General features: G+C 50.5%; 1 protein-coding gene across 3 annotated transcripts in view; it reads left to right on the plus strand.

Moving 5' to 3' along the window:
• The window catches only part of STYXL1 (serine/threonine/tyrosine interacting like 1), a 53,133-nt gene that overhangs the window by 5,970 nt on the left and 25,270 nt on the right, over positions 1 to 21,893 (plus strand). For 2 of the 3 annotated variants that reach the window (XR_009406947.1, XM_059414663.1), the window contains exons 2-4: positions 4,553 to 4,656; positions 14,164 to 14,225; positions 17,624 to 17,780. Coding sequence is in view for 1 of the 3 variants with exons in the window: in XM_059414663.1 (XP_059270646.1) it covers positions 4,554 to 4,656; positions 14,164 to 14,225; positions 17,624 to 17,780 (322 nt within the window). In the remaining 2 variants the exon portion in view is untranslated. Of the gene's footprint in view, positions 1 to 4,552; positions 4,657 to 14,163; positions 14,226 to 17,623; positions 17,781 to 21,504; positions 21,662 to 21,893 lie in introns of those variants that run through there. The other variant, XM_059414664.1, reaches the window with a different exon arrangement.

Raw genomic sequence — 21,893 nt, forward strand, 5'->3', positions numbered from 1 at the left:
CTCTGGGTCCTGAACCCTGTCTGTGCAGTCCCCTGGTCCCTGCTCAGCCTGAGCCCAGAGCCCAAAGTAAAGCTTACGCCTGGCTTCTCCAGGAACACTGTGCCTCTCCTCTCCACCAGAAGCAAATGGCCATCAGCTGTGTCCGCCCAGACTGCCTGCGGCTGAGCAGTAGATCAGGCTCTATGTCCTGGAAGTCCTTTGAGAGGCCTGGTGGGAGGCCTGGCCCCTGACAGCTGTGCCATCAGTCAGAATGGGAAGGCGCCTCATGTGTTGGTCAAGGCCAGGGAGGGAAGAAGGGCTGAGTCTGGCCAGTTTCCAGCTTCATTTCCGGCCATGCTGACCCTTAAGGAAACATCCCTTCCCTGGTTGGCTTTTGTTCCCCAAATATAGACATGTGTTCTCACTGGAGTTGCGTTCAGCAGCCCGGCTGTGTCCAGACAGCTCTGGGCCGACAGCCACACACAAACCTCCTGGTTTGGAGATAGGCCAGGTCCCTGCAGGGGAGGGTGAAGAACTTTCCTACCAGTGGATGTCCAGTATGCAAGGACCAGGCTGCTGCTGGCCCCTGGCTCTCCCAATAGAGTTCGCGGCTTTGCTTGCCACCCAAAAAGCTGTGTGGATTTCCCGGCTGGTCAGTTCATAGGAAGGTCGGTCTCTCTGATCCCATGAAGCCAGATCTTCAAAGTGCTCCCTCTGGCCACTCTTCCCATCTGCCTGCCCCATTCACCTGCAAGGACCATCACACTGAACCCCTCCTGAAAGTCTCCGAGTGCCATCTGTGCTCAAAGAATCCACAGGAAGCTGTCTTCAACTTGCCACTTTGACGCTACTGTTTTGAACAGGTCACTAGGAAAGTCACTACATATAAAACAGTGGCAGAAACCATACCAGGTCAGTGCTGCTAGCATGAAAATCTGACTAAGGAATCAGATTTTTTTTCTCTATTTTTTTAAGATTATTTGGCAGAGCACGCAAGCACACAAGCAGGGGAAAAAGCAGGCTCCCCGCTGAGCAAGGAGCCTGATGTGGGATTTAATCCCAGGACCCTGAGATCATGACCTGAGCTGAAGGCAGACGCTTAACCCACTGAGCCACCCAGGCGTCCCTAAGGCATCAAATCTTTATTGTGAAATTCACACAAGAAAAAGACTTGAGCTTAGGAAAACTGATTTTGGCTAAACAAAATTGAAAGTAAAAAAAAAGTCAGAATGGGTTAACCGTGAAATGTGAAATCGAGGAATTAAATTGGCTTAACGGAGCTCACCAAGGAAAATACTTTTGGCAGAAACTTGTCAATGTTCGTTTAATGGTCTATGTAGAAGCTCAAAGTCCAAGTATTCTTAGGACGCCAATGGCAGAGCCAGGAACATCTGAAACCTTGTAGAGTTTGGAGTAGCGCTGAAAGTGGGGAGGTGAGCACCCTGTCCACCTGCCCAGGCTAGCAGCGCCCCGATCTCCGCTCACAGGGCTGCATCCTCTCTCCGAGCTGTGTTGTTAGGTTAGGAACGGTCCTCTTCCTCTATCAGCAGGTGAGGGGTCCTTGCTTGACCAGGAGGAGTGCTGCTTTTGGGAAGGAAAGAAGTCTCGAGGAGTTGGTTCCTGGAGCTGGCTTGACCCCTGGATGCCTGAAGACCATCCCCTCCCCCACTAGTGAATAAAGGGATGGAGGCTTTAGTGGGGAGAAAGCGCGTGGGAATTTGAGGATGGGCTCTGAGCTAGGGATGGGTTAGGTTAGGAGCCAGCCTTTAGGTTGGCTTACGGAAGCTGTAGGACTAGATCCAAAGCTTGTCCTCTCTCCTCAACCCACGGCCTCCCAAATGCCCTGAGCACTGGGCTTTCTTTCAGGAACAGAGGATCTGGGATCTGACTGGGCACCGGTGGGAGTGGGGAGGTCCTTAGGTACAATCCGCCAGTGGTATCGGTGGGTGTGGCATCAAGTCAAGGTGACCCCATCAGTGAGGAAGGCAGGAATGGTGACTAAGGATTTACTCAGTCCGTGCAGTAATGTCGGATGGTGGCGGCCACGTAAAGATTAGATTGTAGGGAGAAAACCGGAAGCAGGAAGTATGACATCCTCCGAGAGAGAGGACAGTATCTTAGTCTAGGATGTTAGCCCTGGAGCTGCAGTGAAGTGCTAGGTTTGGAATATATTTAAGTACTGAAGCTAATCGATTGGGGTGCGAGAAGCCAAGGAAAAGAGGAATTCAGGGTGTGGACTTGAGCAACTGGGTAGATAATGGTGCTGTCCTCCGAGGCTGAAAAGGCAAAGACAGGTATTGGAGGTGGGGGCTCGTGTGGATGGAAAGTTCTGTTTTGGCCGTGTTGCATTTGAGACGCCCATGAGACATCCAGGTGGGGTCCAGATCCGTGGAGACATCAAGTAAGGGCTACGATTTGGGACTCCCTGGTGTACAAATGGGATTCAGGTCCCTTAGGCTCTAGCTCTTAGGGCGGTGGTTCTCCAGTGGTGGGTGACTTGCCGCCTTCTGCCGGGGGACATCTGGCGACATCTGGAAACCTCTTTGGTGGTTATACCCGGGTTGGGGGAAATTGGCTACTGGTTGGAGGCCAGGGGTGCTGCTAGGAATCCTGCTGTACTCCCCCCCCCCCCCCCCCCCCCCCCACACAGCACGGAATTACCTGGCCCCGAATGCCAGTGGTGCTGAGGTGGAGAGTCCTGTCCTAGAGCGAGTGTAGACAGAGAAGGAGAGAGAGGACAGCCGCAGGACCTGCTTAATGTGAGGAGGTAGAGCTTGCCCCACGGAGCACTGAGTGGAGTGTCCTGGAGGTGGAGAGTGTTGGGAAGGAGTGGAGCTAAACCGAGTGGAGTGTGGACAGACTCCATCCTTCAAGCCCAGAGAGAAGCAACAAATGGCGTAGGCAAGACAGACATGGTTGATGACCTTGACAAAAGCGGTTCCTGTGGTCTGATGGGTTAGAAGCTCCAGCTTGGAAAAGGTTGTATTTCTTCCCTGATCAGAATGTCTCGTGTGTGCCTTCATTAATCCACACCCAACAGGGAGGTTCTGTTATCGTGGCCTTACAGAACAGGCAATACTATTCCGCCCATTTTACAGAGGTAGAAACTGAGGCGCAGAGAGGCTAATTACTCCCCATGGTCAAGCAGCCCACAGTAAGTGGCACGGCTAGGAGGGTTTGGAGGGGAGGCATTGAAGGCAGTGAGCGGTGTCTCTGTACAGGAGAATGGAGTCGGGTACAGAGGAGGTTTGCCCGCTGATGGGAATGATCCACGTGGAGGCTGAAATGGACCATGTTGGAGGGGAGGCTGAGAACCGAAGTCTGAGTTCCTGAGGATCTCAGGATCTCAGGATCCCAGGGCCCATGTTGAGTGGTTGACCTTTCCCAGGAGCCCTCACCGTTTTGAGCAAGACTAACCCTCGACTCCCCTTCTCTCCCACATGCCCGCCCCCCACCACAGCCCCAATAGGCAGCTCTCTGTAGCTGCCCACCCTGCTAACAGGTAGCCTCCTTGTAGGAAGTGGCTGCGTGGCCCCAGCCCTTCCCACTCCGTGTCTTGGGGCACCAGAGGCCAGATGGGCTCGGGAACCAGGATTGCAAGTAAGGGCAGCCCTGCGGTCAGGAGCCAGAGCCCGGGCTGGCTGCAGTTCTATCAGTACACATCAGCGATTTTCCTACCCAAACTTGACTGCCGCCATCCTTATCCTAAGCCTACAAGGCTGTCCCCAGGGTCTTCGCTCATCACTCTCTCCCTGCAGTGGTCACTGCACCAGCCTCCTGTAGACTCTCCCGAGGACTGAATGTTCTTGCTTGCTTCACCCTCTCTCCCTTCTCTACCCGGCTGAGTCTTGGCATAGCCTCCTGATTCGGGAGGCTCAGCTAGCGAGGGCTGTCTGGGAGGTGACTGCTAACAGCCTCAACTAGATGATGCCCTCCTGTTAGCGCATCCGACAACGGCTGCTTCTTCGGTAGCCCTGTTCCCATGTATAATGTGTTTTTTTTGGTGCAGTGTCCGTATTCCATGCTGGGCTGTAAACTTCACGAGGCTGGGTCTAGTTTACCAGTTATTTCTGGGACCTGGCACACAGTAGGTGCTCAGTCCCTATTTGCTGAAAGAGGAAATGAATCGCTGACTGTGTTATAGCCCATTTGGCATTTCTCTGGCTGGCGCCTACATGTTGCATTCAACACGTTATTCCACTCAGCACACCTCTTACTACAGATTCTTGAAGCTTGCCTGATCCCCCGTGTGATTACTTCCATCTTTGTCTGAAGGCGTATAAAGAAGTTTAATCCGGTATCTTTGGCACCATTCATTTCAAATAGAAAGCGAGGGATGCCTGGGTGGCTCAGTGGGTTAAGCCTCTCTCTGCCTTCGGCTCAGGTCGTGATCTCAGGGTCCTGGGATCGAGCCCCGCATCGGGCTTCCTGCTCAGTGGGGAGCCTGCTTCCCCCCACCCCTCTGCCTGCCTCTCTGCCTGCTTGTGATCTCTCTCTCTCTGTAAAATAAATAAAATAATAAAAAAAAAAGAAAGCGATGCTAAACTTGTATGTTATTGGTTCATCCCAATAGGATGGCTGGTTTGGTGTTGTGTGAACCGACAGAGCTTTACAACATCCTGAATCAGGTCACAAAACTATCCCGACTGACTGAACCCAACTATCTCTGCTTATTGGGTAAGTGCCTTAAACACACACACACACACACACACACACACACACACACACAACCTATGTTGTGTTCAGTGCCCTTCAAATACCATTTTAGGTAAAGCAACAAACTTATGAGACTTGGGGAATAAACAACTTTGGAAAACTCTTTTGCTTAAAATGCTACCGCTAATTGTCACTTGACTTGGAATGAACTCCAGATGGAATGTAGAAGTTCTTGGAAGACGTGTGTTTGAGATGTTTCACTCAATAAGAACATCTAACACCTGCGTAGTAAGGCTAATAAATGCCCATGTACCATTGCTCAGATGTAACATGATAAACGTTATGCATAGATATGTACCCCTCTTTTGTGCCCCCATCCCAAACCCATTGCTTCTCTTCCCCCAAAGATGACATCTTCTGTATTTCTTACCTTTTTACTATATTTGTGCAGGCATCCCAAAATGTGAGGCTTAAACATTTACACACATTGTACCATCATGTACAATTACTCTGCAACTTGCTTTTTCTTGAAGTTTTTTGAAGTCCCCCCCCCCCCCAAATCTAAATGGGAAGATCTGTTTTAACTGTGAGTTGGGGCAGCAGCCATTCCTAATCAGTTGTGGCGTGCTGCTGGCATTTGTGTTTCTGTTCAGAACAGTGCGGCACAGCCCGGGAGACCCTTGACCTCTTATTTATATGCAGGAGTTTCTTCCGGATGCCTCCCTAGAAATGGAATTGCAAGTTGCAAGTTCTGCTTCATTACGTTGTCCAGTTGCCTTCCCAAAAGACTGTATCCGTCTGCATTCCTGTCCTCTGTGTAGGAAACCTACCTACCCCTACCTGGTTTTGTCAGCCTTTAGAATTTTTGCAGTCTGATTGGTGTGAACTTGTGTTGTAATGTTTGCTCCCCCCAGTTAAAAAAAAATTGTAATAAAATACACATAAAACGTACCAACGTTTTTAAAAAAAGATTTTATTTATTTGACAGAGAGAGAGATCCCAAGTAGGCAGAGAGGCAGGCAGAGAGGGAGGGGGAAGCAGGCTCCCCGCTGAGCAGAGAGCCCCATGAGAAGTTTGATCCCAGGACCCTGAGATCATGACCTAAGCCGAAGGCAGAGGCCCAACCCACTGAGCCACCCAGGCGCCCCCAAAATACCAACTTTCAAATGTACAATTCAGAGGTGTTAAACGTGTGCATGTTTTACCGCCTTATGGGCACCACTTTCCCTCTCTGTAACTCTTCTCTTGTAAACTTGGAAACGAGCTCTGTACCCATTAAATACTAACGGTCCTTCCTCAATCCCTTAATCCCCTGGAGATTCCCTTTCTCCCTTCTGTCTCTATGATTTTGACGGCTGTAGGGCACGTAGGTGGTATCCTACAGTATCTGTCTTTTGGCTTATTTCATTGAGCTTCGTGATGTCCTTGAGGTTTGTCCTATGGTAGCGTTTTGCTGTCTTCCTCTTTAAGGCTGACTAATATTCCATTGTGTGGATATACCGCATTTCCCCTGTCCATTTATTTATCAGCGGACATTGGGGTTGTTTCCACATCTTAGCTGTTGTGGATGATAATGCTACGATTGTGGGTGTACAAATACTTCTGAGACCTTGGCTTTTAGTTACTTATTTTGGGCACATAAACCAGAAACGGAATTGCAGGGTCCTATGGTAACTCTCTAAAGTCCGAGGAGCTTCCCTACTGTTTTTCTATAGTTACATGAGCCCAGGAGTTCACACGTTTTCCATTTTTCCATGTCATTGTCAACACTTGTTATTTTCTGGTTTTGGGGTGACCGTAATCATTCTAATAGGATGGAGGTAGTATTTCATAATTTTTTAATTTTAAATATTTTATTTATTTGACAGAGATCACAAGTAGGCAGAGGCAGGCAGAGAGAGAGGAAGGAAAGCAGGCTCCCCACTGAGCAGAGAGCCTGATGCAGGGCTCGATCCCAGGACCCTGGGATCATGACCCGAGCCAAAGGCAGAGGCTTTAACCCACTGAGCCACCCAGGCGCCCCAGTCAGATTTTTTCATCAGTGTTTTCCCAGATCTTTCATATTGTATTGCCAAAATCTGAAACCTGCCTCAAAGAGATGATCCGATAAAAGAAACTATTATTTTGGAACAGAACCCAGGAGATCAGAGTGGTTCAAGATTCCCCATTGGGACCACAGTTTATATTTTGCTGCAATGTGTAATGGTTTTCAGTGAGAATTGCCAAAAATCCTACATGCTTTCATACTCTCCGGTGACTGGCTAGAGAGGCTATAAGAAGTTTGGGAGGGGCGCCTGGGTGGCTCAGTGGATTAAAGCCTCTGCCTTCGGCTCAGGTCATGATCTCAGGGTCCTGGGATAGAGCCGTGTCAGGCTCTCTGCTCAGCCTGCTTCCCTTCCTCTCTCTCTGCCTGTCTCTCTGCCTACGTGTGATCTGTCTCTCTGTCAAATAAATAAAATCTTTGAAGAAAAAAAAGTTTGGGAGTCCGTACCCTTTTTCATGCAAGCGCCCCATAGGGTGAGTTATTTGGGGAATAAATACCATTCATTCAAGGCCTCACCAGTAGAAAAGAGCAACCAGGACGCCTACTAGTTTGTGAACATCCTGGAGAAAGCATGATTTTGTAAAGATTTTATATTTTTAAGTTCTCTCCACACCCATGGTGAGGCTTGAACCCACAACCCTGAGATCAAGAGTTGTGTGTTCCATTGAATGAGCCAGCCAGGTGCCCCAAGTGTGAATTTTTTGTCCAAATTATACCTGAGTTTCACCATCCTTTCTCGCTGTATTATTTTTTTTTTTTAAGATTTTATTTATTTGACAGACTGAGATTACATGTAGGCAGAGAGGCAGAGAGAGGGGGGGGTGGGGAGCAGGCTCCCTGCTGAGCAGAGAGCCTGATGCGGGGCTCCATCCCAGGACCCTGAGATCATGACCTGAGCCAAAGGCAGAGGCTTTAACCCACTGAGCCACCCAGGCACCCCGTCCTTTCTCGCTGTATTTAGGGGAAGTTGTAGCGGGTCAGCCAACAACCCCACCACCTCTCTTATCCCGAGTTTGTTCTGAAGCTTTCTAGTCTGTATCATTTGAAGGAATAATCATGCTTCCCCTCTCCAGCTCTGCAGTTTCCAAATACCACTTAGTTTTTGATTCAGCTGAGTAGTTGATTATGGACAGTAACCGCCTATGAAGAAAGCGTTTTCTCAAATACATGATTTAACACTATGATTTAGGAAGTAGATGCACTGAAATCGGCCGGGAAAACTTACTGACGGTTGGTATTTGATCTAAAACTCCCTTCAACATAGAGCCTAGTCGTTGATCTATTGCAGAATGAAAACTGAGAGCTGTGAATTTACTATATCCATTAAAAATGAAGAACCTAGGAAATATAGATTTGGGCTTAGACAGAAGACAGGAAAATCAAAATCAGTGTATTGAACCTGCGTGTTTCATTTGCTCACAAACTTTTACACGCAATATTCTACAAAAGAAACTACTATAGCTAAGAGAACTGCTCTTTTGATTTGCTTCATTTCTTTGTCGACCCATTAGCATGCTGTCAGAGGTCTGCCTTTTTGCAAACAAGCTGAAAAGCATCCTTCCAAAGAGACCTATATAAATATTCATATATAGGTCTAGGGTATTACTGTTCAACATAAATGTTATTTCGAGAAAAAACAGAAGTTAGAACAACGTGTGACATCTTTAGCCACTAAAAAAGTCAAAAAAATTTCAAAATTACTGTTTTTATGACCGTTAATATATACAAATAAATATCAGCCAAAACTCTGGAAATTAATGCCTGGGTTGAATAGTTGGGAGAATTTTTGTTCAATTGAAATGCCTTATCTCTCTTTTTTTTTTTAAAGATTTTTATTTATTTATTTGACAGACAGAGATCACAAGTAGGCAGAGAGGGAGGGGGAAGCAGGCTCCCTGCCGAGTAGAGAACCCGATGTGGGGCTCGATTCCAGGACCCTGAGATCATGACCTAAGCCAAAGACAGAGGCTTTAACCCACTGAGCCACCCAGGCGCCCTCTGTTGGATTTTCTATATGGACAGTCCTATTTATCTGCATATAATGACGGTTCCGGTTCTTTTAGGTTTTTGCAGTTCTTTCCTTCTCTCACTGCACTGCTGTGCCCTGGGCTCCCCATTGTGGTGTTACAGAGACACAGTGACCGTGAGTTTTGTCTTGTTTCTCCCCTTACTGATCGCTGTGATGTTTGGTGTAGCCACTCAGTAGTCTTCCCCATCAGGTTAAGGACGTTCTTGTATATACCTAACTTACTAAGGACATTTGTTTTTTTCGCATTGTGCATTGAAATTTTGTGTGCCATAGGAGGTTCAAAACAGTGAAAGCAAAACCAATGAATCATTAAAGTAGTAGCTAGTAAAAAAATAAATAAATAAAAATAATAATTATATACACACCAAAAAGACAGTTTACAAACAGGGACCATTCAGACCAGACTGTGGGATGAGGCTTAGGGGTATGTTTGTGATCGAGCTTCATAGTGAGAAAGCCATGAGGATTTATTTTTCAGGGATTTGTCGCAATAATACAATTTTCAGTGGTTCCCTCTTCCTGACCTTGAGAAATGGTTCAAAGCTTGCTTGTTCTTTGCAGAGACATAAGAAACAATCCAGGTCAAGTTAGCCTTGTAAAGTAAACTGAATTAAGCTTTGTTTGCATGACCTGGTTTGGCCCCCTCAGGGAGTTTGCAAGGCTGCGCTCCGTTTCTGATTTTAACAGCGTCTGTGGAAAAGAACATACAGTTTTTCCCCTTTAATACCTCCGTGTGCTTTCCTTGTATGACATAGTGTGTTGTGTAGATCACGATATATTTTAATCATCGTGTATTTTGCGAACACTGTTAGATTTGGCTTACCGTGATTTCTGATTTTCACATTTAAATGACTGGATGGAATGAGCTTATGGTATACTCTGCTCGGTTTTGCTTGTTTTTTTTTTTTTTTTTTTTAAAGATTTTTATTTATTTGACAGAGACAGAGATCACAAGTAGGCAGAGAGGCAAGCAGAGACAGAGGGGGAAGCTGGCTCCCTGCTGAGGGGGGAGAGCCCGATGCGGGGCTGGATCCCAGGACACTGAGATCATGACCTGAGCCGAAGGCAGCGGCTTAATCCACTGAGCCACCCAGGCGCCCCTTGCTTGTTTTTTTTAAACCATCCAGACCATGTATCTGACTTCTTTTGCTCATGGTTATATTGTTAAAATTCACTCCTACTGTTGTATGTAGCTACAAGTGGTTGGTTCATTTTCATTGCTACATCAAGTGTAAACAAAGGCAGGCTGTGGTTAAAGTGGTAAAAACACTACCAGGTATTTACACAAAAGATACAAACATAGTGATTTGAAGGGGCGCAGGCACCCCAGTGTTTGCAGCAGCAATGTGTACAATAGCCAAAGTATGGAAAGAGCGCAGATGTCCATCAGCAGATGAGTGGATAAAGTCGTGTGCGTGTAGGTGTGTGTGCGCATGTGTACGTGTGTGCGTATGCATATATAGTGGCCTCTGACTCAGCCATCCAAAAGAATGGAACCTTGCCATTGGCGAGGATGTGGATGGAACTAGAGGGCATTAAGCTAAGCGAAATAAGGCAGTCAGAAAAAGACAAATCTGTGATTTCACTCATGTGGAATTTAAGAAGCCAAACAGAGGAACATAGGGGAAGGGAGGGGAAGACGAAGGTGAAATCAGAGAGGGAGACCAACCAAGAGACTCTTAACTCTAAGAAACAAACTGAGGGCTGCTGGCGGGGAGAGGAGCGGGGTGGGGTTGGGGATGGGGTAACTGGGGGATGAGCATTAAGGAGAGCACTGAGTGTTCTGTGCCCGCTGTTCTGGACCCCTAAACTCCATCTCTGAAACTAATAATACACTCTATGTTGATTGATTTTAAATAAAAAATAGAAAGAGGGAAGGACAGATTTTAATCAGGAACGGACTGTTTCAATAGGAAAGAGTCCAGCATGAACCAAGTCTGCTTGGGTTTGTGCAGAGGTGACTGGCTTAGTTAAGGGGGGGGTGAGGGAGTGGGGGGGGGAGGGAGTGGGGCTCAGGGGACTGGGGGAGTGAACAATTAGAAGGGGAGGAGATGTGGTTCCTTTGAGACCCATCTGGGTTGGCTAAGTGGCATTTATTAAAGTTAAGCTCCTTCCCTTCCTGGGAGACTGGGAGGCAGGTGTTGGCTGGGACAGAGAGAAAGTTCTTTCAGTAGCCTTGAGTTTTTTTCCAGACCAGCACTGTCAGGGGAGCTGGGCCAGCCCCGGGCTGTGTGGCCTTAAGCTGTGTCTGAAGATGTCTTAAAGGTATCTTTATGGGGCGCCTGGGTGGCTCAGTGGGTTAAAGCCTCTGCCTTCAGCTCAGGTCATGATCCCAGGGTCGCGGGATCGAGCCCACGTTGGGCTCTCTGCTCAGCAGGGAGCCTGCTTCCTCCTCTCTGCCTACTTGTGATCTCTGTCTGTCAAATAAATAAATAAAATCTTTAAAAAAAAAAAAAAGGTATCTTTAGATGTCCGAAGTGTTTGTTACTGGGTTTTGTTTTTTTTTCCCCAGCCACTGAAAAACTCTGGATAGAAGTCTTCTGTTACTTTATCGCAGATCTTTTTTTCTCACTCTGTGCCTTGCCTTGTCACCTTTTTTTTTAAGATTTTATTTTCAAAAGATTTTATTTACTTTTTTGACAGATGGAGAGCCAGAGAGCACCAGCAGGGGGAGTGGCAGAGGTAGAAGAAGCAGGCCCCCTGCTGAGCAAGGGAGCCCAAGGCAGGGCGCGATCTCAGGACCCTGGGATCATGACCCCAGCGGAAGGCAGATGCTTAACTGACTGAGCCACCCAGGCGCCCCAAAGATTTTATTTATTTATTTGAGAGACCGACCGAGAGAGAGCAAGCGAGCATGAACAGGGGGGAGGAGCAGAGGGAGAGGGATCAGCAGACTCCCCACTCGGCAGGGATTCTGGGACTTGATTCCACAGCCTTGAGATCCTGATGCTTGACTGACTGAGCCCCCCCAAGCACCCCTGCCCTCTCACCTTCTTAATGTCATATATATTTTTTAAAGATTTTATTTAACAGACAGAGATCACAAGTAGGCAGAGAGGCAGGCAGAGAGAGGGGAAGCAGGCTCCCCGCTGAGCAGAGAGCCCGATGCGGGACTCGATCCCAGGACCCTGGGATCATGACCTGAGCCGAAGGCAGTGGCTTAACCCACTGAGCCACCCAGGCGCCCCACATTTTTTTTTTAAAGAAATAGACTATGTTGGGGAGCAGTTTTAGGTTCACAGCAAAATTGAGCAGAAAGTGCAGAGATTTCCTAAGTACCTCTGTCCACCCGCGTCAGCATGGCCTCTCTGACTATCCTCAGCCCCTGCCAGAGCGCTGTTTGTTACAGTGGAGGAAACTACACTGGACCCTCGTTATCACCCGAAGCCCTGAGTTTCCAGTCAGGTTAGGGTCGTGCGTTCTCTGGGTTTTAACACGTTGATGGTGGACGTGTGTTCATCATGACCCAGATCCTATAGAATAGTTTCACTGTCCTAAAAATCCTGAGTGCTCAGCATGTAACTCCCTCCCCCACTCCCCCCACTAGCCCCTGGCAACCGCCAATCTTTCCCCTGTCTGTAGGGCTTTGTGTTTTCAGGAATGTCTTCTAGTTGGAACCGTGCAGCAGGTGGCCTGAAACTGACTTGTTTCACTTCCATACGCGTTTGACTCTCCTCCATGGCTTTTCCTGGCTTGATCGCTCTGGGCATGCATATGCACGCGTGTGCGCGGGCGTGTGTGCGGGCGTGTGTGCGCGTGGTCAGTACCATCCCATTGTCTGGATGTACCACGGTTTCTCCATTCAGTTATTTAAGGACCTCTTCCTTGCTTTGAACATTTGACCAACCCGAAAAAAGCTGTCCTAAACAATTGTGGTCCTAGATTCTCAACTAATGTGGGTAAATACCAAGGACCTTAATGGCCGATAAGAGTTTGAGTTTTCTTAGAAATTGCCCAGTTAGGGCGCCTAGGTGGCTCAGTGGGTTAAAGCCTCTGCCTTCGGCTCAGGTTATGGTCTCAGGGTCTCAGGGTCCTGGATCGAGCCCCGCATCGGGCTCTCTGTTCAGCGGGGAGCCTGCTTCCCCCTCTCTCTCTGCCTGCCTCTCTGCCTACTTGTGATCTCTGCCTGTCAAATAAATAAAATCTTAAGAAAAAGAAACTGCCCCACCGGTCTTCATAGTGACTACGATTCTGCGTTCCCACTAGCAGTGATGAGAATTCCTGTTGCTCCACATCCTCACCAGCATTTGGTGGTGACGGCTTTTTGGATTTTTGACGTTCAAGAGGCAAGTAGGGGTCTCTTTATTTGTTGTTTCAATTTGCATTTCTTTGAGGATAGACGTGCAGTGTATTTTCTGAGGCTTGTTTGCCACCTGCGTATCTTCCGTAGTGTGCTGTGTCTGTTCAAATCTTTTGCCCATTTTTATTTGAGAGAGAGAGAGAGAGTGTGTGAGCGAGCCAGGGAGAGGGGGGTGAAAAGCAGAGGGAGAACCAGACTCCCCGCTGAGCAGGGAGCCTGAGGCGGGACTCGATCCCGGGACTCCAGGATCATGACCTGAGCCAAAGGCAGACACCCAACCAAAATGGGCACCCCTTGCCCATTTTAACAACCTTGCCATCAGGTTGTTTTTTTCTCTTGTTGAATTTAAGAATGATGTTTCGGGGCCCCTGGTGGGCTCAGTCAGTAGTAGAACATGCGACTCTTTATCTCGGGGTTGTGAGGTCGAGCCTCACGCTGGGTGTGGAAATTAAAAATCTTAAACAAAGCAAAACAAAACAATGTTTTGGATACCCTCCCTTTTTAGGATTTATGGATGAGGCTCTGTCCCTGTTCCACATCCCCCCCCAAACTCTGAGGACATCAGTTCTACCTTCTGCCCTAGCAGGGACATTAGGACCTCAGTTCTTGGGTTTTAGAGTCTGAATTTGGATCTAAAATTCTAGGGGGGCATGAGCTCACTTCCTACTTTTCTGGACCTCAGAGAAAACTTCCCTTAAATCAAAGATATAAAATTTCACTACCCTTAAGTGGATGTGGAGGCATGGGTATGACGGGGCAGAGGCGTCCTGTGGGTCGCCTAGAATAGTGGAACAACATCCCTTGAGTTTTATTTTTTCTTATTTTTTGAAGATTTATTAGAGAGCATGCACTCGGGGCGGGGGGCTAGGGGGCGGTGAGGAGGGGCAGAGGGAGAGGGAAAGAGAGAATCCCAAGCGGACTTCCTGCTGAGCGTGGAGCTTGACATAAGGTCCTCTCAAAACCCTGATGTCACAACCTGAGCAGAAACAGGAGTTGCATGTTTCCACTGTGGAGTCACATGCCTTGAGTTCTAAATGGACAATTACTGTCCCCTAACTGCCAAACAAATATCTGTCGGGGATGGTGCAAGTATTCCAAGTAGTTTGGTCATACGCTCCTTTGCAAATACGGCTCTTAAATACTTCTCCTTTCTAGACGTGCGTTCCAAACGGGAGTATGACGAAAGCCACGTGATCACAGCCCGTCGAGTGAAGAAGGTAGAGTGGCAGACCCGGCATGGGGGGCAGGCTGGCTATCTGATGGGGGCGCGGGGGGCAATGGGAGATTTTATCCCAGATCTGGGAGGCAGCATGGTGGGGGACACTGTGGGCAGCAGAGGTAGGACCACCCCTGGGTGGGATGCTGGTCTCCCAGGCCCCTCCCATGCTCCCTGAGGTGTTCCCGCCAACCCCATCATGGCCAGCAGCTTCCCTGAGCAAATGTTGATTTAATTCCTTGACGGGCCAGCACTGTTCCAGACCTTGGGGGCTACAACAGAATGCAAGATGCCCCTGGCTCATTGTTTTCTGTCCTACTTACGGAACAGACAGTAAGAAAGCATTGAGGTAATTACTATAACCCAGATTGGCTCAGACCAGAGGCAAGCAACTCTTGATCTGGGGTTGCAGGTTGGAGCCCCACACTGGGCAGAGATTATTTGTATAAATAAACTTTAAAAAATTATAATCCAAAGATGGAAACCACTTCCCTGCCCCTCCCCATGCACCTTTTAAAAAAAAAAATTTACTTGAGAGAGAGCGTGGAAGTATGCGCAAGATTGCCCAAGCAGGGGTGGGGCAGAGGGAAAGGGAGAAGCAGGGAGCCCGACCAGGAGATCCCAGGACTCTGGGATCATGACTTGAGCCCGAGGCAAATGCTTAACCGACTGAGCCACCCAGGGGCCCTGCACTGAGCCCTGCACGCAGTCACCGTGCCCCCCCCCCCCCCCGCTCCTGCAGTGAGCCCCCTTTCTCTACCCCCACGGGGTTTCTTCTCTCTCTGGTCATCACCAAGCCGGGCAGCCTCGGCTTAGGATCCATCTCTGTCCTCTGTCCTGACCGCATTCTCCGCCGCCTTCTCCCAAGGTCCATCTGTCTTCCCTGGTTTCTCCTCTGTGTCCCTGGTTCAGCTTCCTTTTTCTCCTGGCGCTGCCTGAAGAAAATCACTGGTTGGTCCTCGGTCTCCTTCAGATCTGTCAGTGCACCTGCCTGCTCAGAGAGCTCCCTCAGGCTTCCAGCTTCCGCTGTCCAGCCACAATCCGCCGTCCTGTCAGTTTTGCTTCTAAAGTTTAGTCCGGCAACACTGACCCCTGCGCTTCCCACCGAGGGCTGTGCTGGGATGACTCTCTGGCCCTTTGCCCCGGGCAACTTGATGGGGAGCCTGGGCCCTGGCTCATGTATTTTTCCAGGGTCAGCTCTATGCTGCTTGGAGGTATAGCTCAGTGGTAGAGCCTTTGACTGCAGGATAAGCCTAAGACCCCCCTCTCCCAAACTCATGGTTACCTGCTGCCCCCACCCCACCCCCTGGGGGGCGGGTTTCAACTGTCTGGCTTCAACCTTTAGCCCTTAATCCGCATTTCAGAACTTTCTCTGCTTTCTGCAGCCTGTGCAGAGCCAGCCCCTTTGTCATGTGTGGCCCTTGGTTTCTGGTTCCACTCCCAGATCTGCAGATCCCTTTGATTCCAGCAGCACTCCCAACCCTGGAAGAGACCTTCTCTGGGGCTCAGTCAGGTTGACACCTCTTGCCTCCCCTCCCCAACTTTCCTGCCAGCAGCCCCAGCATGGCCACAGCAGGACATAACCCTCAGCTTTGGGGGGAATGCCTCTGTCTCCAGCAGGCATACTTCTGCTCTCTCCCACACCTCAGTAGCATTGCCCTGGCTGCATTTCCTTGGTTCTAAATGCACAGACCCACTCCCCATATTTGAACATTTCTGAAATTGAAATATACCCTACAATTGATATGCACTTATTTATTTTATTTTAATTTTATTTTATTTTAAAGATTTTATTCATTTATTTGACAGACAAATAGGCAGAGAAGCAGACAGAGAGAGAGGAGGCAGCAGGCTCCCTGCCGAGCAGAGAGCCCGATGCGGGGCTCGATCCCAGGACCCCGGGATCATGACCTGAGCCGAAGGCAGAGGCTTTAACCCACTGAGCCACCCAGGCTCCCCCACTTATTTATTTTTTTAAGTATTTATTTGAAAGAGAGCAGTAGCAAGAGACTCCAGGATCATGACCTGAGCCAGAGGCAGATGCTTCACCAACAGCCATCCAGGCGCCCCCACCAACGGTCTAGTGTACATGCAGCCCCCCTGAGAGCTGCTCTCTCAGACTTCCAGGCCTTTCGCTGGGAGCACAGGGTTGCTGGGTGCCGTATCTCGCTCGTCTCTGTCCCGGAGGCGCTATCTGGTCCTTGGCATCTGGGATGTGCTCCACAGGTTTGCTGACTGACGTGAACCACTGGAAGCCGTTCCTTCTGTCTGGAACGTTCTCCCCACCCTCGTCCAACCAGCAGGTTTCCCCTCGCCTTTGCAGCCCCAGCTCCAATCCCTCCCGCCCCGCCGTGGCCTTTCGGAGTCCTCAGGGCCAACTTGGGGGTTTCCTGGGCCACCTTGAACCTCTGTATTCCAGACCCCCCCCACGGCGTAAGTGTAGACCTTCCGCCTACGCTTACTGAGCGAACAGGCGAGTGTCCAGCCGCGTCCGTCCTGCCCACGGCTGCTCCCGCTCCTGCTCCTGCTCCCCCCTCTACTGCCTTCCCCTTCGCGCAGGTTCTGCTCCGCTTCCAGGAGCCTCCGTGCACCCCCTGCTCGCACCTGCTCTCTCCTTCCTCCGGACAAATAGGACTCCTGCTCTCTCCGTCCCAGAGAACCTTCTGGTCTGTCCTTCCGCGGGCCTTGCTTGATTGCCTTGTGGTAGAATCAACAGAAGCTCCCCCTCCCCCTCCCCCCCCTGCACGTCCTCTGCGGGGCCGTCTTTGTCCGCCAGACAAGAGTGCAAGGGGCAGGGTCAGGCCCAGCGCCCCTGCGTAGCGGGGGCCTTCGGGAAGCATGCAAACGTGTGAAGACTAACCTCCCGGCTGCCGCCCAGCCAGGCCTCCTTGAGCTCTGGGACACCCTTTGAGGTCCCGGACATGGTTCCTGCCCCCGTGGCCCACCTTCCTGGCAACTCAGCCACTCCTGGCTGCTCACTGTAGCCGCTCCCCAGCCGCTCACCATAGCCACAGGGGCGCGGAAGGTGCTCGGAGTCCTGCGCACTCTCCAGTCCCTTCTCGGTGCTTCCAGGCTTGTGTGTGTAGTTGGCGGGGGTTGGGGGAGGCAGGGCCGGAGTGCGGGGAGCATGTGCCCCGCTGAACCCACCCGCCAACAGACCTCTCCTCCGGTTTCTTTTTTATTTATTTTTTTAAAGATTTTATTTATTTATTTGACAGAGAGAGATCACAAGTAGGCAGACAGGCAGGCAGAGAGAGAGAAGAGAGGAAGCAGGCTCCCCGCTGAGCAGAGAGCCCCATGCGGGACTCGATCCCAGGACCCTGAGATCATGACCCGAGCCGAAGGCAGCGGCTTAACCCACTGAGCCACCCAGGCGCCCCTCTCCTCCGGTTTCTTTAGAGGGCGAATGAGTATCTCATCCCGGAGTCCGTGGATCTGGAGTGCGTGAGACACTGTGTGGTGTACGACAACAACACCAGCACGCTGGAGATCATCTTTCGAAGGGAGAACGAGGAAGAGCAGCAGCAGCAGCAGCTCTCTGACAAGAGTAGACAAGGTAGGTTTTTACACGCGTGGCCGGAACAGCAGCTGGCTGTGGTCTGGCCCTTTTGAGGCGCGCCGGGAACCACACCAGAGGCTCTCCCTGGGTCCGCTCCTGGGGTCTGCAGAACATGCCCCCGAGAAATGGGTTATGCCAAGGCCAGGGGAGGGCCTGGGAGGTTTCCTTCCTTGCAAGATGACAGGTGAGCCTGTCTCAGTCTCACGAGTGCTGCCAGAAGACGTGAGGCTCCTGGGTCAGTCGATGGAGTTTATTACTCAGAGCAGTGAAGGTAGCTGGAATGTTCTTTCCTTGACCTGGAGCCCAAGCCCCCATTCTTACAGGGTGACAGGAAGAGGGCCCAGGAAACCCTACCCACATAGTGGGTTGTATTACAGGAGAGCTCTGAGCTTAGGGGACTGAAATCTTTTCTTTTTTAAAAGATTTTATTTATTTGACAGACAGATCACAAGTAGGCAGAGAGGCAGGCAGAGAGAGAGAGGAGGAAGCAGGCTCCCTGCTGAGCAGAGAGCCCGATATGGGGCTCGATCCCAGGACCCTGCTGAAGGCAGAGGCTTTAACCCACTGAGCCATCTAGGCACCCTGAAATCTTTTTTTCTTTAAAGGTTTTATTTATTTGAGAGAGCGTGAGAACCAGCAAGAGGAGGGGCAGAGTTCTTGCCAAGCAGGGAGCCAGATGCGGGGCTCGATCTCAAGACCCTGAGATCATGACCTGAGCTGAAGTCAGATGCTTAGCTGAGTGAGCCACCCAGGTGCTCCCAGGGCCTGAATTTTTTATAGTGGGCAAAAAGCCTGCTGGCCCCTGGCTCTTGAGGGAGAAATGGTCTAGCTTCCCAGGCTCTTTGATATATAGATACTTTTGAAAAGCTAGTACCTTTGCTCACAGGACACTTAGAAACCTGGGAGGCCATGGAGAATGGTCTCTAATAGGTAACACCCCCATTTTATAGATGCGGAGATTGAGGCCCAGAAAGGCACATGCAGTAACTTGCTCAAGGTCCCATGTGTTGTGTTAGCTGTTTATTGCCATGTAATGAATTACCCGCAAACTCAGTAGCTTAACAGAGCAAACCTTAATGAATTAACAGTACCAGGTTCTGGTACAGCGTGCCTCCTGAGATCACAGTTGAGATGGTGGCCAAGGTCACTGTCCTCCGAAGGTCTGACTGGGATGATGTGTGCGCAAGGTGTGTGGGTATGGCCGGAGGCCTCGGTCTGCCACCTGGATCTCTCTGTAGGACCGCTTGCATGGCCTTGTGACACGGCCGCTGGTTTCCCCCGGAGCAGGCCATCTAGGAGAGCGGGAGAGCCAGGGACAGCCACATGCCTCTTGCGCCTGAGTCCTGAGACTTCTGGTCCCTCCTGCCCCATTTTGTTCGTTAGAAGGAAGTCACGGAGTCCAGCCTTCCCTCAAAGGGTGGGGAATCAAACTCCACCTCCCTTTATAGTCTTTCAAAAATTCTTCCTTGTGTTTGGAAGAATCTGTGGACTGTTACTGGAACCACCACACTTAGTAAGCAGTGGGGCCGGGATTTGAACTTCGGGCAGGTTGGCTCTGGTCTCCCGAGGCCTGGAGAGCAATGCAGAGTCACTCCAGTCCGGAGCCCGAGTGTGGTCGGCTCTAATCTTCTGTTTTCTGAGGCCCCCTGCACGGTCCATCCAGCCCCCGGTTTGGGGCTGACAAGCCCTCGCCGTTGCCATGGCCCGGGTGTTCATGGCGGCGGTCACTGGGTGGCGCTAGGCTTCCATCTTTAATCAAACCTGCCTTCCCAGGAGGTCTTTTGCCAGGATTTCTTCCCAGGCTTATCCGGTTGGGTTCCAGTCTGCAATCCTAGGATTATAGGCTGGACCCTAAAACCATAGGAAACCGTGGTCAATAAAGAGAAACCCCTCTGTTCTACAGATGACCTCGCGGAGCCCCCATTTCACCCAGTAGGAAACCACACCAGTGAAACAACACAGCAAAACCCCAAACTGTGCACGTGCGTGTACACACACACACACACACACACACTCACCTTGTCCACTCAAGGCAGTTTCCTCCTTTAAAATGGCATCTTCCAGGGCGCCTGGGTGGCTCCGTGGGTTAAGCCTCTGCCTTCATGACCTCAGGGTCCTGAGATCGAACCCCGCATCGGGCTCTCTGCTCAGTGGGGAGCCTGCTTCCTCCTCTCTCTGCCTGCCTCTCTGCCTACTTGTGATCTCTCTGTCAAATAAATAAGTAAAATTAAGAAAAAAAATCTTCCAGGTGAACACGGAGTTTCTGGGGTAAAAGACCATTTTGAGGCTTCTCTCTCCAGCCTCTTTCCGCTGGTAACCATTCACCTCCCGCCTTCCAGGGGAGTCTGGTTGAGGGCGAAGCCTCCATTAGCTCCTAGAACCAGGGATCTGGCTGTGTTCCTTTTACCAGGCAAAGGGTGGCCCCTTTCTTGGAAGAGACCTTTCCCTTATATTAAACCAGCCTTTTGTCCTTGCCACATGTGGATTATAGACCACATGTGGGCTGGGCCTTCACCAGGACTGTGGGGGGAAGCTTAGGGAATGTGGGCATGTTTCTTTTCTTCCTCTCTGAGCAAAGCCTGACTTTCAAGCCAGTTGCCTGGCAAAGGACCAAAAGTAACTGAACTTAAAACTCACTGCTAAGTAGAGAGCCCCTTGGCCTGGATGGGGTTTCTTGTCCTCCTGGAGCAGTGGGTGCCCCAATTCAAAGTGAGAAGCTTTGGGTCATTGGAGAACTCAAGATTAATGGGATTAAAAATAAATTTAATGTTAATAACCCCGTCCTATCTGTGGCCGGGTAGCCTGGGCCCTGGACTGTCCTCCTGGCTTTCCTCTGGAGTCTCTAATCATTCTCCTGGAAACTGGCCTTTCTCCAGCACTGACCCCTGTGGCACCCCAGTAAATGGGCCCCCGGCAGGTCATATGACCTTGGGGGGAGCAGCTGTCTGGTTTAAAGGCAGCAGCAGTGTTCCTGGGACTCCCCTCTCCTGAACCCTCTGACCCCTCTGCCATTATTCAGTCTGTTGCTCAAGAGGGAGATGGTGTTGGGACACCCGGGGACTCTGGCTTCGAAGCCGGGCCTTCTAGGATAGGGTTTGGCTCCTGTCTTCGCCAGCTACAGTGCCTCTCCTGGCCTGGCTGCGGACTCCAAGGTTCTGGATCCTCCAGATCCAGTCCCCGAGAGCCGTCTCCGGCCCCCGCTGTCCTCAGCAGCCCCTTTCAGCGGGCTCCAGCGAGGCATTTGTCTTTAGGGCTTAGATCCTGGCCTGGGGTTGGGTGGGGAGTCTCTTAGCTTGGCCTTAATCATGCAAACTTGCTGATAGATATCTAATTTGCATACAGTCTCCCAGTGATTCTGCAGAGCAGTGAAGGCATTTAAGATTAAATCAATGTCAAAAGCACAGTGCACTGTCCCTTTACTCCCATGAGAATGGCCGCGAGCACAAAGATGGATACTCACGGGTTGATGAGGCGGTCGAGAAACTAAAACACCCCTGCTCCACGGGTCAGAGCTGTCAGATCGGGTGCTAGGGACCAGTTTGGTGTTTCCGTCAAAAAGTTAAACGCAGAGTTATGGTGTGCACAGCTCAGTTCTGCTCCGCGGTACGGACCCAGGGGAGGGGAAGACACGTGCACACGAGTGTCCACCCATCCACAGCAGCCGGGAAGCGGACATGACCCCGTGCACCGCGACGGACACGCGGATAAACGCAGAGGGGGAGGAGGAGGACTCAGCCCTGAAAGGGAACGCAGTACTGACAGCGATGAACTTGGGAGACCCCTCTGTGAGGCAGAAGAAGCCAGACACAAAACCAGACACCGTAGGACTCCGTCTGTACGAGACGTCCACAACAGGCGAATCCCCAGAGAGAAACTGGGTCAGTGGTCGCCTCCGGCTGGGTGTTTGAAGAAAGAAGAGTAAAACCTTCTAACCCGTACGGGTTACTTTTGGGGGTGATGGTCGCACAGCGCTGTGGATATGCTGAGAACCATTACCTTCCCGCTTCGGGGGAACGGTACGGTACACGATAGGTGATGCGTATAGAGACCAGTCCCTTCTGTTAAATCCTTTCTCCTCGAGGTAACGCAGAGATCTATGTGGTCTGAGGG

Source organism: Mustela nigripes, chromosome 11, assembly GCF_022355385.1.
Source record: "Mustela nigripes isolate SB6536 chromosome 11, MUSNIG.SB6536, whole genome shotgun sequence".
NCBI lineage: Eukaryota > Metazoa > Chordata > Mammalia > Carnivora > Mustelidae > Mustela > Mustela nigripes.